Source organism: Nothobranchius furzeri, chromosome 9, assembly GCF_043380555.1.
Source record: "Nothobranchius furzeri strain GRZ-AD chromosome 9, NfurGRZ-RIMD1, whole genome shotgun sequence".
NCBI classification, from domain to species: domain Eukaryota; kingdom Metazoa; phylum Chordata; class Actinopteri; order Cyprinodontiformes; family Nothobranchiidae; genus Nothobranchius; species Nothobranchius furzeri.
The window spans coordinates 36,401,957-36,418,700 of NC_091749.1; the positions used below are offsets into that span (position 1 = coordinate 36,401,957).

Below are 16,744 nucleotides of genomic sequence, written 5' to 3' on the forward strand. Positions count from 1 at the left end.
AACTCTCCTGATAATAACATGTTACTCTCTTTGACATTGAATGTGCTACTACTAGTTTACCCGTTTAATTATAGATTCACTAGGATAAATACAATAAAGTTTATCTCTTACCAAATAGAATATTTACTAAGAAATCACAATATAACTATAGACACACTTACTTGATATATATGTTATGTGTGTGGATGTGTGTTTGTGTGTGGGTGGGCTGGTGTTGGTGTATGCGTGTGTCTGCTCTGTCTTCTCTGAGTCGTGGTGGATGGCTGCTTATACTGAGCCAGGATCCTCAGGAGGTTTCTTCCTGTTAAAAGGGAGTTTTCCTCTCCACTGTCGCTAAATGCTTGCTTAGTATGAGGATCGCTGTAAAATGCAATGTGCTGGGTTCCTTATATAGGAAACTGTTTTCTAATTGGCTTAATGAACTGACCTGTATTGGAATGTTTACTATGTGAAGTGCCTTGAGACGATTTGGCGCTAAATAAATAAATTTGAATTGAACTAAATTGAATCTAATTGAATTGAATCTAATTGAATTGAATTGAATTTCTAGACACTAAGTCAGTTGGTGCACGAGCTGCCATTTTTCCCCCCATCTCTCTCGATGCGTCCCACCTGAGCTGTCACATGATCACATTCAAAAACTTTATGGAACGTCTCCAAAAGTTGGACAAAACATTTAAATCTATTTAAGTAAACCTGGAAATTCAACTATGTATCTGTTTTACAGAATAAAATCATTTTATTTATCTTTTAGATTTTTTTAATCCTTGTCTATTTGCACTGCTTTTTTTTCTTTCATGACGTTATTGGAGCTGACACCATTGTTATTTTTTTAACACCGTGTGTATACGGTATTACCGTAATACTTGCCAAGCCTAAAAGAGCAAAGAATTTTCTAATTACATCTACATGAAACTCTGATTTTATTTCCACAAAGCACAAGCTGTATGCATTCATGTGATATATAGACTAGAGCCCTTCACTGAAGCCCTAGGCCCTCGGGCCGGGCTTCGGGCCAATGACTGTGTAATTACCTCGGACACAGGCCGGGCGCCTTTATTTTTAATCAAATTCATAAAAAAATTAAAACACTAAATCACTCAATAAAAGATTCCCATCTGAACATCTGAGCTGGACACTGCTCAGCGCAGCTCACCATCAGTGTGTACTACATAAGGTCCACAGTGAGCTGAAGATGTGGAGAGGGGCTTGGAGCACGTCGCAGAACCAGAGCACATGCGGGAAGGTTCCTACCACTGAAGCGAGTGTTTTCCAAACCCTGTCTTTCAGAGAGACTTGTCACTTAGAAAATGTTCCCTGATTATGAAACTTTGGCTGAATAGCGCTTGTTCCTGTCTCCAATGTGGCGACGAATCCAGGAGCCGTCTGATGAGAAGCCCAGAATCTCACATCCTCTTCAGCTCATAAAGTGCCTATATGATTACGCACAAGCGTGACCCGTCAACCCGGTCTCACTGTAAGACCGGGTTGGACCTGTTCAGGTTTACGCAGACAATCTTTACATTTAGAATTGGCATACAGATATAAAATTAATTCAGTAAAATATAAAGCATTTTGTTTAAATATCCATTCGTTAAATTTCCTCTTTTGTCTATATTATAGACAAAAGAGGAAATTTAATGATTAGAATGAAGAATAATAAGAGAAATAAAGTTCTGGATATTTAAGCTTAAATGGCTTTTCCTGTTGTTAGTTATAGGATGTCACTTGTTTGGAGTGTGTGCAATAAAAACATAGACAGTTTGTACACACCTATTTAAATGCATTGCAGACTGTGGTGATGAAAAATCTAATTAAAGTGTTTTATTGCAGCAGGCAGACGATATAACTGTATGCCAGGTTTAATTAAATAAAAAGATGTGTGTGTATTAAAGAAATAGACAGGTGTGCACCGACAGGGGAAACACACTGATATGGGAGGAAAACTGCATGAATGACTCTGAATTTGTGCTCAGTCTTTGTGTTAAGTTTGTGTTTCCTGAGTCAGTGTTACTCAATGAGCTGTGAGGAGTCAGTGCACTCCTATAATGAGCCTACTGAACTGAATCAATCTTCTGTTTTCATTGTGTGCTTTCAGTGTTTTCTCTGGATTTACCCCAAAAAAATAAATTAGCCCGACGTTTGTGTGGTGGAAGAAAAGGCAATCTGGAATGCAAGGCAGGAAATGACAAATGAAGAAAAAAATGTGGTGCCAGAGTAATTAAATATTTAAAATACCTGAAGTTACTGAAGCATGAGCTGCTCACATTGTTGCTCCTCATCACGTACAGAACTTTTTCACACAGCAGCAGTTTTGCATAATAAGAATAATCCTTTAAATCAGGCTTGTATTGTCAGTTTTGAGCTTGTCTTAGTTGATTTCTTTCTCACACAGTTCTATCATCTGCATGTTCTGCAGATAAACATCAAAGCCGCAAAAGAAAGAGATTATGAAGGACTGCAGAAAAAAATCCAGTTATATTAAATATGGTCTTTAAGCTCAGAATCTGATGATCGCTGTGGCCAATCTACCTTAATTGATTGGCACACTAAAAAACTGAAACAGGAAAAATGTGCATTAGTTATCCTTGAACCATTCATTTTCTGTAGAAACCCAGAAAAAATAAAGATAAATCACACACATTTTTTGCTCAGTTTTTTTCTCTCTTTGCCAGGGATTTTATTCACCCACAAATATTCACTTAATTTTCAGTTTCATTTGTTTCCTCCATCTTGTATTTGCAGAGATTCTATCAACTCAGAGGATTTGATCTCAACTGCAAGCACTTGTGTAACGGCGCTTGTTTCCGGTTCTCATTTATTTAAATTGTGTCTGCTGCAGACACACACACTCTCTCTCTCTCTCTCTCTCTCACACACACACACACACACACACACACACACACACACACACACACACACACACACACACACACACAACTAACAGGATTCATTAAAAGTAAATCTTCTCTTCCTCATGGTGTTATTTTTGAAGTCTGTTGTTCAAAGAAGCTTTGGTGACTTCAAGTAATCCAGAACTTTGTGATTAGCTCCAAATAAAATAAAAATATGAATGCACCAAAACTAAAGACTGAGATCAGGAGCAGCCTTAGAAAGATCTTCCTGTTCTTTTTGCTTACCCAACTAACAGAGTGTGAGTAGAGAGAGAGAAAGAAGGTACGGTGACTTTCTATTACTGCTTGAGTACCAGCAAGGTTTCAACAAGCAGCACTAGGAAATGATATAAAACATGGCAGATTATTGATTTATCCGAAAAAGCTGACAAAATGATTGTGTACTCGCCTTACACCATTGTACAGAATCCATGCAGGGACGCTAAACTTCTGCACCGACTTTCATAGTCACTCGAAAACAGGGTTTAAAAATCTGTATCCATGGATTTTACTTTCTAACTGGGAGCACGGATTTGTTCAGTTTTACACGTGCATACTGAAAATAGTATTTACACACACATTATGTTTTCTGCCACTCCGTCAAAACAAAGACAAAGAGTGACATGGAGTGTGTTTTTATGGTAACTGCAGCACTCTGGCTAGCCTGAGACCATAAAATCAACACCAAATCTTTCACATCATTTCAGGATGTTTAATGCCGTCTAAAACAAAGATTTGTAAAGTATAAAGGATAAAGAGACAGATTGGAAACAAGAAAATCTGCTATAACAGGGATTACCAACCATATAAGGTGCCCACAGGCCTTTTCTACAACTCTGCTGCCATTTTACCACAAAAACATTCATATAGATTTAAAAGTGACAATTTGTAATCTCTGTAAATATCTATCAAAATATTGTTGAAAATGAATTAAATGATGCCCTGTTGTTGAAAAATATTGGTGGGTTTGTATTATATAACTATAAAAGTCGGGTCTAACATACATGGGAGCCAGTCTAAGTCTCTGGGCAACGCCATGTTTCTTGCTACGGGAGCCCATCAGGACAAAATGCTTTTACAGATTTGTAACAAGCAGTTACAAAACATTCACCATTCATTAACTTGCTGTCAGTGATGAAGGGGAGTCTGATGTGCTTGTCATTTTGCTAGAGATTGCACTCCCAGGGATTTTTGACCCTGATGGCCATCCGTTGGTAAGGTCTTACTCCAGCACAAATATGCTGCTTGCTTGCAATGATTTAGGTATGCACTGCCCCCTATCGCCAATGAAAACACACATTGTCACTTAAAATACGTTTATTATTCATGAAGTTTAGGCAAGTGTGTAGGGTGTTGCGATTCTCAAGTGCCGGAGTTGATCACACCCCTTTTGTACCCTTGATCCACACTTCGACCAAGTCCGCATCGATGCAGATTTGGGTGAAGTGCATTACCCACAATCCATTGCTGCAGGAGAAAAGGCTTGAGTGCCTTTTCTGAAAATCTGTATTTTCAAAGGAAAGTAGTTCATTTTAGGACAATGAATTGATGCTCTGAATGTTTTAAACAAAGCAGCAATCAGTATACATTTTTTTCAAAGAATGTGTTTGTTGTTTGTTTGAAAGTTGTTAATAAAGGTTTTTTTTTATGTAGCACAGCGACCAGCCTCCTGGCATGCATTGCAGTCCATGAAACAATGCTCCCTGTCCCATTTTGGCAATTATTTGCACACTTGTGTACCACACACTCGAACCCTCACTGTGTGCTTCCTCCAAGTGCACTTCACAGAAGATCGTAGGGTGCAGTGCGAGTATTGGGATTGGGCCGTAGCTTAACTCTGGTCTACTCTAGTTTAAAAGTCACTCTTGTATCGACCTTCTTCTTGCTCAATTCCTATGAAGTAGAACAGCTTCACAAAGGTTGGTGACCCCTCGGCTATAGTAAGAAAATTACTGATTTTCTGATTGAGGAAATTTTAAGAGAACATTTTCAATTGTTGGAACCCGAGTGCCCCCAAATGGGGGGCAAACCATTTAACAAAAACTTTCATGCCCCAAAGATCCTCCAAAAATTCATTAAATGTTGTCATCCTGCACCTCTAAGTAAACCACACAACCACGGCTACAAGACCATGCTAACCTTTTTTACATGTTCCACAGACGACTACAACTAGAGCCAAAAGAGTAAACTGACATCCCACTTCTTGTGAGGAAGTGGGTTGAGTGGTGTCGCCACATATCTGTCTCAGCGCTGCTAAAATTCAAATTGTTCGCACATTCTATCCACCCATTTGAAGCTGTGTCTCTTCTGATTCTAAACATGTAACTCCCAAAACTCTACACCTAGGTTTCACAGAGAGCAACATATACTAAACCGTTTTATTCACAGCAGATCTCAAAAATGTTTCTAACCTTTTGATGTTTCACCTTGAAAAGTTCATTTTATCCAAACTTTCTTATAGTGTTCAGCTCTACCTCTTATGTTCCACTCAAAAAATTTTAAAGGAAAACAAATCTACTTTGACGAAAAAATAAAAAACCGCCGTATAACTCCACTTCAGCAAAAAATACAAATATTTCTGCCAATTTTTCCCTAAAGCAATTATTCTAATTCTGTGATTTTAATAACCCTCACATTTTAAGAGTTCTTTTCATGCTTTTTATTCAACAAAGCATTATTTTTCATACTCTTGATTTTTTTAATCAAAACATGAGCTACAAATTAAAAGAAAAAGCAAGTAATGAATTTGTTTTTCTTCTAGTAACCTTGGCCTGAGACTTGACTTAAAATCTACTAAACTAAACATTTCATATTTCATATTAAATGTTTGTCATAATTTGTTAACATAGTAAGCACTTTAATACCCTACTGCAACCAATGAAATGTCCCACCCTGAAGGGAGCCCTCGGTGTTGGTGGGAGGGTCAAGCACCAGGGGACTTGATGTTCAACGGAGGTCACCACAGATAGCAGGTCATAAATACAGAAGACAAGCTGATCTGGCCTGTGACAAGGAAAGGGCGGCTCAGCTGTAATGGGTGATGAATGTCAGAGCCTCCCGACAGCCTCAGATGAGCGATTGTTAAACAGCTTTCCTGAGCCTAAGCTGCCGAAGCCCCGAGTCACACTGACAAGCAGCAGAGGAAACATTTTCATGGGCAGAATGGTGTGTTTGGATGACCCTGGCTTCCTTGGTGTTGCCATAGGCGAAGCAAGAGAGGTGATTAATCAGGTTGTTAGCATGTTTGATGGAGAGTAAAAAAGAAAGAAAAGGGAAGAAAATCGATATATGCTGAAAGAAAAGTGTGAAAGGAAGAGGAGAGCTCTGCTGTGATTCATCGAGGGTTGCTGAACCACTGAGGAGCAATAATTTTTGAAGTTACAGGCCTTGATTGCAATAATGTCCCCATAGCAACTATTATCTTTAATGACTATTATTACTGCTGTCATAAAAAGGGACTGGAGCCAGTCTTATTAAAATATAGTATCATGTAACTGCACCTTTGGTATTCCTTACCGATTAAGAAGAAAAAAAAAACAATATCTTCTTTTAAAATTTTGCTATTTTAAATAAAGTGTAAAAGGAAGAATGAACTATTTTGACATTGAAAATGATCAATGATAATATATTGTCAATGCAGATCTGTACTGGTTTTATTATTCTGGGTGGATAAATAGTTTTGATCAAACATCAAAAACCAATTAAAAAATTAATCAAACTTACTGTTGGAGACGATTTTCCTTTTCACCTCGCCACCACCGGAACCCCCACAACCATCTTCATCATCACAGTCGCCACTGTAACGTCCTTCTGCATCTCCACTTCCTGTTTCAATCTGGTCCAGTGATCCCAGTTTAGGGATGGACTTTCCCTGCAACAACTGTTTGTGAGAAATAAGAAAAAAAAGCTTTTGACTTTTAGTTGAAGTAAACTGTTCTTAAAATCATTTTTGCATTGTGTTTATGCATCCCTGTTGGCAGATATAAAGTTTCCCATTATGTGTATTGTGTTCACATTTAATATTCACAGCAGGATACAGTGAACAAGGTTCTTTCAAGGCAAGGACAATACAAAATAGCCTATGTTTTAAAAATTGACAAAGTGGGGGGAAAAAAAGACATGCAGGAGAAGTAGCTTTCAACTCATATTGACATCCTTGTATTTACGGCTGGGTTTTAATCTTATGCTTAGCGATTGGTTTGTCTGTTTTTATGACTACACTCTTAATATTTTCTCATTTATTCATTGTTTTTATGATGTATTTCTTTGAATGTGTTCTTGTTTTCATTTTTCTCTGTACAGCACTTTGAAAGTTTTGCTACGTTAAAGTAAACTGGTATGGTATGCTGTGCTATGGTGAGGTGCGGTGAGGTATGGTATGCTATGCTCTGCTGTGTTATGCTGGTATGGTATTGTATGGTGTGGTACGCTATGCTATGCTGTGGTGTGGTATAAGCCTAATTTCCACCGACCGTTCTGGCATGAAACGGGGAGGATCGGCTCACTCATTTTTCTGTCCTTGTAGTAAAACTGGTCCAGAAAACTGACCTGGACCACGCCAGTCATGGGACTTTTTGGCCCCTTCTGTTGTAGGTCCAGAAATTTCTGAAGTGGTATGGTCAGGGCAGAGCAGCAGGCTAGCAAGTATCAAGTAGCAGCAAGTTTTGGTCATCTTCAGGGTTCTATACATTCCTCACCATCATTGGGAGAGTCAACAGATTTGGAAGGAATACAAGGGTTTTTTTTCTCAGCGAATGGCAGCCAAAAGATTAGAGTCAATGCCCGATGATATCGGACCAAGCTGAAGAAATTAAAGCCCAGTATAGAAAAGTTATGGACAGAAACTGCCAGAGTGGAATTTTTTCTTTCACAATGAAAATGGGAGAATTACACGAAGGTACTAAGACACATTAAATGCTATTTATAGTCACAGACTGGCAAACCGAGGTAGCAATGCAGACCTGGACTCAGTGACTGCTCTCTGGAATCACTTGTGGAACCTGTTGGTAAGCATTTCTTTTCTGTCTTTATTTCTGCAAACCATTCATTGCAACACACAAATACTAAATAGTTGCGCAACTTATATATAGAATCGCGCATGATGGTTCGTTTAACCTCGCCTGCCGACCGCGACAGAAACGCTCGCCTGAAAATTGCAGACCCATACCGGAACGCACCGCCAACAGTGACTCGCTCCGCACAGCACCAGACCTGGTGGTGAAAAAAAGAGATATAAGTTATGCAATTATGGAATGGTATGGTATTGTATTGTATATTATATTGTATGGTATGGTATTGTATACGGTATTTGGTATGGTATGGTATGGTATGGTATGGTATGGTATGGTATGGTATGGTATGTATGGTTTGGTATGGTATGGTATGGTATGGTATGGTATGGTATGGTATGGTATGGTATGGTATGGTATGGTATGTTATGTTATGGTATGGTGTGGTGTGGTATGGTATGGTATGGTATGGTATGGCATGGCATGGCATGGCATGGCATGGCATGGTATGGTATGGTATGGTATGGTATATGGAATGGAATGGTATGGTATGGTATCTTGTATAGTATGGTATTTTTTATGGTATGGTATGGTATATGGAATGGTATGGTATGGTATCTTGTATAGTATGGTATTGTTTATGGTATATGGTATGGTATGGTTTGGTATGGCATGGCATGGTATGGTGTTACGGCTACCAGCCTGGCCATTGGGATGAAGGAGCCAGGATCACCCAGCCCCGGTGATCAGCCTGACACTGCCCCTCCACCTCCTCTCTTCCAGGCTGCTGAGGAGCACAGCTGATCTGAATCCTGTTGATGACCAACACCTGGATAAAAAGGCTGTGCCTTCAGCAGTCTGTGAGACAGCAGTGCAGGGGTTCTGCTGTCCTTCAGGCCTCAGATTTTGGTTTCAACCCCTTTCTTTTGAAGAGTTTTAACTTTTATAGTTTTAACTCTGAGTGATCCAGAGGGATTGTTTTAAAGGTTAACTCTGTGATACAATTTTATTGACTTTGGTTTTAAAACACCTTCTGTTCCGGTAAAACTTTTAACATACAGTAAGTTTTAACCAGGTGTTTTATGTCAATAGATTACTTTACTGTAGAACTTTTATCAACTTTGTGGATTTTGAAACACCTTCTGTTTTGGTGAAACTTTTAATGAGGTTTAACCAGGTGTTTTTAACGTTGGTAACTGCTCTTTTAATGTTAACCTTTTTGAGAGTTTGTTTTGTTTTGCATTATCTTACTAATGCTCGCCATCTGTTTGCACTTGTTTTTTTTTTACCTTTTATAACAATTAAACCCATTTTAACTCCACTGTTGCATTTCTTATGTTGCCCCCTCCTTTACATTTTAACACCTCCTGTCGGGGACATAACATATGGTATGGTATGGTATGCTATGGTATGGTATGGTATGGTATGGTATGGTATGGTATGGTATGGTATGGTATGGTATGGTTTATGGTATATGGAATGGTATGGTATGGTATGGTTTATGGTATATGGAATTGTATGGTATGGTTTGGTATATTTTTGGTATGGTATTGTATATGGTATGGTATGGTATGGTTTATGGTATATGGTATGGTATGGTATGGTATGGTACGGTATGGTGAGAAAAGGAAAGCAGGATTTTTGCAGGATTATAAATAATATAAAAAGCAAATAATTTGAAAAGAAAACTGATATTTTAAAAATCTTTGCATAACCAGTCATCCATCCGTTAATGTTAAAATTGTTTCTAAAAGCAAATAATTAATATGTAATATTAATCACTTCATTTGCAGCTAAAACTAAAATAAAAGTGGGCGACTTTTGGACACATCTAAAAATTTTTGAAGAAGCAACATCCACAATCATTAACAAATCTCCAGTACACCATCATCTCCGGATAAATCTATACCATAAATTATATGGTGCTCAGCCATTCAGCCCTGTGGCCTAAAGGGCAGCTCAAATTTTTGCTGTACTACTGTGCTGCTGAGTCTCAATCAAAGACTGTGTGAACTCCACACCGAGGGGAAAAGCACACACTAATTGGCTCATTTAAATTCATGCTGCATCAACGAGAAACAAGAGGGAATGCTTTGTGTTGATCAGAAAAGGTGTGTTTAGTTTCTGTTGTGGTTCAGAGATGGTAGGGTTGCTGTCAAGGCTGAGATGTGACATACATGAGTCTGTCTGCAGCCTCAAATGCTAACGTTTAATGATTTGAAGTGTTTGGAATTTGAACAGCTCCTCGTATGTAACTAGTATGTTTTCCCCTCCATTTACGGCAGAAAAATGACCTAATGTTTAAAACGTTATGGAGAATAATAGGCGACCCCAATGCCCAATAGTAGCGTGATCAAAGGGTATGGACACACTCAGGAGTTTTAGCATAAGCTGAGCTCAAAGGCTGTTAGCTCTGCACTTATTTGTAAAGCAAACAGCATATATACGGTAGTATGCACTTGAAGAATGACATGAATCCAGTCTTTAAGAATCACTTTATTAATAAATTTTTTAAGTTGAAAGTTTAACCTCAATTGAACAGTATAAACGTATGTGAAAATAGCATAAAGGGAGTTTCTTTCACACGTTCACATATTCAGCTTAATGCCTCTTAGTCAAGTCTTAAGTCATGAGGTTATTCCTTTAAAACTGAAATAAAGTAGAAGAACCATAGAGCTGGCACCAGTTCTGTTCTTGTAATTTGATCATTTTACTTTAAACACAGTTTATCTGTTTTCACTTCACCACTTCAGCCTTGTTTTTATCCAAACTCTGCACACACTAAATACATAGCAACATTTTAATCCATAAGATTCACGACACGATGTATCCAATCTAATCTAATTTATGCATACTTGATGGGGAAGAAATACAGTAAACGTTTGTGTGTAAAGTCTCAATAAAAAAAAGATACACCTGCTTTTAAATATCGATTCATTATCATTACACAAAATATCGCAATATTTCAGTGTATTGATATTTTCTGACATTCCTTCTTATATTAATGTAATATCAGTAAATATCGGTCATCGGGTATAACAGAGTTATTAATATGGTTCTAGACATCGATATCGGCATACATTTTCAAATTGGTGCTTCTCTAATATTTAACATAAAACAAGTTGAATCAAGGTGGTGTAAAAAAAAAGAACACAAACTGAAGTAAAACTGGTTTAATTGCATCATATACATAAAGATTTAAAAAGAAATAAAAAGTCATAATATACTGAAGATGAAATCTTAATTTCTGCTAAATTTGCACTAGTACTTAGAGGAATCATCATCCAGAAACTGTCAACAGACTCAGACGTTGTTTTTTAGTCCATCTCCAACATGAAAAAGTCTATCTATCTCGTCTATGACGACAGAGGCTCAAGTTCTAAGTGGTGCTTTGTATCCATTAAAAACAGAGCACATCTCCAACCATCTGTTCTGTAAAGACTCGCTCTCATTTCATCTGTTGGTGATAATTTGGCAGTTACTTTTTTATTTATTTTAAATGCTCAGTGAAATTTTATTCATTGATGGTGAAGTTTCAGCCTTCTTTACTCTCGCTTCATCTACAGTGTATTGTAAATGTACTTCACAACTTTTATTTTGAATAACTTTAAGTAGTCTGAATGTTCCATTCAGCGAGGACTTCATGATTAATTTAGTAATTTTTCTCACTGTTTTCTACACAATTCTGCAGCAGCTCACAATGCACCATTTACCAGCTTCCTTCACTGGACAGAAAGTGAATGTGTATAAATCCTGAAGGGATTCAAGCTGAGATTGTTTAGAGTCGATGAGGCTCTCTGTTTCCTAACAAATGTGCATGCTTTTCCCATGTTTTCAGACTGTAGTTCAGGCACCTAAAACATATTTTTCTTCATTCTGAGCTGCAGACCTCAGTTACCAAAAGCAAAAACCTATTAGGAGCACACCAGTGAGTTGCTCTGTAGCGGTGAGTGACATGTGCTTTTGCTACAGTGATCACAGAACACCGTATAGATCCTGCTGCTGTAAATACTCTGAATGCTGCCCTAAAACCCACGACTTCCTTTGAAACAGAGTCGACACTTTTGACCTTAAAGGGACAGTTCGTATCTTTAGAAGTGGGGAGGTTTTGTAGAAAGGTCATGAACATTTCTCACCTCACCCACGGTCAATAGCTCTTTGAAGTACCTCAGCTTGGAGAAATGGAGTTTGGTTCTGAATAGATAAACAAGCTAGCAACTCATAGTGGACTGGGTTTTTTTATTTTTTTACCAAATATCAATGACGTTTTTATTGTTGCAAATTTTGCATTAAAAGTTTATTTTAGTTGGACTGAGCTCCCTCTGGCAGTAAAGCAAGCTCCATCTCTCCTGTTCTTGTTTGAAAACTCATTTCTACTTGTTAGCTTTCTCCCAACACTGTGGACTTTGGCTTTTGTATTTTTACCTTTTGTTTGCATTGCTTTCAAGTGCTTTTACTTGTGTTTATCCATTTATTGCTCTTAGACCTCTAGCTCTTGGAGTGAAAGCAACGGTTGGATCATCCAGTTGTCTGTCTCACTGAACCACCACACTTCCTCATTTACTTGGGTTCTCCATTCATTACACGCCTTTGCATGTAATGCAACTGGTAACTGGTATGAGGTTCTCGGCTCAATAATATCAGATATACCACTTCAACTTTAGGACAAACTACCAGAGTCTCAAAAAGAAATACAGTTTGAAGTCAGGGACACCAAAAGATGTTTAGACCTAGAAAACAATGACTGGTGTTCAGCGCTTTCTCGTTCTCTCTGGCAATGTGGGTTTATGGTTCCGGTGGACATAGCAGAGGGATGATGAGTGTTGACGGTGTTTGCATTTAAAAGCTAGCTTGTTCTGCAGATTTGCTATAGCAGCCTTAGTATTACCTTTTCCTTCACATTTTGATCTAAACATGTTTTGCATCATTTAACAGTTGCACAACAATGTTGTACAAAGAAATTTTGAATTGAAAAGATTTTTTACTTCCAAAATTTCACTGTGTATTTGCCTTTCTGTGATTACCACCTTGTTTGTTTTATCTACAGAAAACCATTATTCAAGGTTAAGAATCTACAAACTTATTTCCCACCTACACATTTGTTCCAATGCAGTGGAAACACGTAATGTTTGGCCAAGCCTGTCAATCAGCAGGCTGCTCAATTCTCTGCTCCTGGGCAGAGAAAGTAACCGCTTGGTGTGTGGATTGAACCAAGCAACCACAATGCTCTGACTGACACACAATGAAGCGAGCCTGAATTGCCTAACTGTGTTATTAGCCTCACCTCTTTGAATGGCATGGGGTTTTGTCTAACACTGGCTGCCATTCAGGTGCTTTGATTTGTTCCAACTCTACACAGCTCCCCCCCGAGCAAGCCTCTGGCTCTTACTGCAGTGTGTGGACAGTAAACGATCACCGAATAAACCAATTATTCCCTTTTACAAACAAAACTGCAAATGTGCAGATAACTCACACGGTCTCACATTTTCAGTGATCCTCTGCTAATTGGTCATTTTCTTTTCTTTTGAAATTACAGCACTAATTTGGAGCTGAAACCACTGGAGATAATGAGCCTTTTTCTTTGGCAAATCTATTTGCTGGATCATTTTTGTCATAAACGTAATAAAAATGTTAGAAAATGAGAAATAGTGACATATGCCAGAGTTTACTGAGTAATGCTCCCTCTGGAAGACAGAAAGTCTTTAAAAAAATGCAACCCAGCATGTCTTTCCTTTTGATGAAGGGACTTTCAGTCACTCCGTCTTGCAAATTACCTCATTTTCTAAGATATTTCCGAGCTCTTTACCAGAACTGGAAAAACAAATGTTCTCACAAACACTTTTAACATTTATTACATGAAGTGACCGTTTATCTGGACAATGGGTGTATCATTTTATTATAAATTTGCTCTGATAAATTGCAGTAACAGCTCTTAATTGTTACTAAAAAGTTGCACAATTTGTCCATCTGTTTCCCAAAAGCCCAGTTAATCTGGGTAATTATATCCCATTAAAACTGAGTTAACTCATTGTTCAAGCATCAGAAAGACTAAAACCTGCTGAAACATAATTCCTTTCTCACATTTTAACGTTACTTTAATCATTTAATAAATCCTTCCATTTACAGGCCATCTGCAGAAGTCGTTTGCAACAGCGACTTGCTTCCATGTCATTGGCTAATTGAAACAACAGCCACATTTAAGAGCTTTTACACCATAAGCACAGTTTTTTGTTGTTTCAAGTGGAACGAGGTGCATTAAGATTGCATTTGGAGGGAGTTTGTCATAGATAAGAGACAGAAGTTACATTAGCAGCAATTTAGCTGTCAAGGAAAACGACAAAAAAGCTCCTTCACTGCACGCTATACTAACTACTCTGTAATTTACAGGGCCTACCAAGAAAAAATCACATGCACAACTAACAAAAGGAAGAGGCTGGAGATAAATACAGTGAATATTAGGTTCTGAGTCAGTTTTTATGTTGTGAGCAAACCAGTAAAACAAGTCTGTGGTTTTTTTATTTATTTATTTATGTTTTGCCACATATTCAAATAAAACAATTATTTAAAAACTTTTGCAAAAACATACGACTCAAAATGCTTGAAACTAAAAGAAATCAATTTTGTTGTTCATCGTGTTTGAGTACATGGCTTAAATTTCAACCTACATTTATTTTGATAGTTGATTTTTTTCAAGACATGTAGTCTGACTTATTGTTATTAATTCACACTTATATTTGCAAATTAGATGAATGAAATGTCACATAAAGCATCAATCTGCTGCTGCTGTGTTACTGAGTTAAAAAAGCATAAACATATATTTTAGACATATTAGCTACCATTGCCACTCAGTGACATGAAAGATCATCAGATCAAAGACAACAATTAATCCTAAAAAGTAGGGAAGCACAAAAAATCAGCATCAATACTGGTATCAGCCGATGTTGGTCATTTTTTTAACATATCAGGCCGATAAATAAAACTGGGCCGATATTAACAACCAATATTTTTTACATCTTGTTTCCATTTGTTTGTCTATTTCAGAGAGTGACGGGGTGATGTGTATTTGTTTAGTCGTGTGACAGTGATTGTAATCATCTCAGAAGCGTTAATGTGTGTGGTGTGTCTACTTAATAATGTAAATTCAGCTTTAATAATTTTCATTCCATACAAAATCTGCCGATTTAAGATGCATTAATGTCAGTTTATCGGTATCGGCAAATATCAGTTATCGGCCATAACGGTGGCATTAAAATCGGTATCAGCCCAAAAATGTCTTATCGGTGCATCACTACTAAATAGTTTGATTTTGCAAAAGATTTTCATTTCGAACATTAAAATAATGAAATTCCAGGAGACAGACTTCGGAACGTAGCTCTCAGCTACGTTTACTGTCGTGTCTGAATTACCACCCTTGTGTTTTTCCAGAATATTTTAACTGATAATAAAAGTTAGTCAAATACTCACAGTGGGCCGTTGTAACATCTGTTGCTGGATTTAAGGAATAACACTCATTGTGTGATGATTTTTTTAAAAACTTTTTAACAAATTTAATTAGCTGCTGCATCTGGTTATAATTTATTAACATCTGACAAGAACAAATAAGTAAAAAACAAGTAAAAAATGCAGCACCCTGTAAGCTTCGCTTCATTTGATAACTCATATTTTCATTTGCTCCCATCATCATCGTTGTATTTAAAGCAGTTATGCTTTCTTGCTTTGTATACAGTTGTGAGGCTAAACAAAAAGCTGATGCAGCTCCTGATAACCCAAACAGCTGAGTGGAGGAGATGTTTCTTCAAGTGCAATAAAAAATATCACATTTTATTATGGATTGTACTGCATCTACACTGTTGCAGTCATGCATTAAATCCATAGGAATACATAGCACAGTTCAATAAGCTCAAACATGGCCAAAAGATGATTTTACGTGACACACAGATATCAATTTTATACATGCAATGTCAGAAAATGCTTCAAGCCTTGCAGAATTATATAAAGAAATTGTTCATTTGCTGTTACATGCATTTGTAACTCTTTTTTTTTCTTCAATTTATTTAGAACTCCAGTTCTACCAGGCTTAGCCACATTTTATATTTTATGCCCTTCTAACGTCACTGCTGCACACATGGCAGACTCCCTCTCAGTACCAGCTGCTTCCACCAGCAGCTCAGAAAATCATAACAAAGACTGCAGTTTGTGAGGCGTCTCAAAAGCTTTGGCATGAGAATCGAGGCTCAGCGTAACTATCATTACTGCACCATAAAGAGTACACTCTCGCCGCCTGCAGAACGGTATCTGGGTTAGTACTTCTGACTGTACGGGACCAAGCAGGACTGGAAACTGCCTCCATCAAAAATTTACTGGCACGGACCTGCTGTGGCTGTATGATATCTTCATTACATGCAGCAGGAGGAAAGCCCAGAGCATAATCAAGGACACCAGTCATCCAGCCCACACACACACACACACACACACACACTTTTCTTACTCTACCATCTGGAAAATGCTACTGGAGCATTAAATCATGCACCACCTATTTCAGAGGCAGCTTCTCCCTACAGGTAGGCAGAATAATGAATATCAGCCACAAACACAAACAACCACACACACACACACACATGCGAGCGTGCACACACAAACAATAAAACGGTGGATAAAAGTAAACACTTGGTTAATTTCGTGTTTTCTAAGTATCACTTACCGCTACGCCCTGTTGTCTTACGTTCTTGCTTGTTTACGGCTGAACGCACCACAGTTCAACTGTTTTATTAACACAAACTCTGTCACAATCTGCCGCTGAAATTAACAAAGGGAAGCATTTAGAACAATAAGAGTTCTGCA

The 16,744-nt window shown here is 37.8% G+C and overlaps 1 protein-coding gene across 1 annotated transcript in view; it reads right to left on the bottom strand.

Annotated features, from left to right (window-relative positions):
* Nucleotides 1-16,744, bottom strand: part of gpc5a (glypican 5a) — a 209,695-nt gene that overhangs the window by 73,908 nt on the left and 119,043 nt on the right. The window contains exon 9 of the mRNA XM_070554823.1: nucleotides 6,618-6,774. Within this exon, the coding sequence (XP_070410924.1) occupies nucleotides 6,618-6,774 (157 nt within the window). The remainder of the gene's footprint in view (nucleotides 1-6,617; nucleotides 6,775-16,744) is intronic.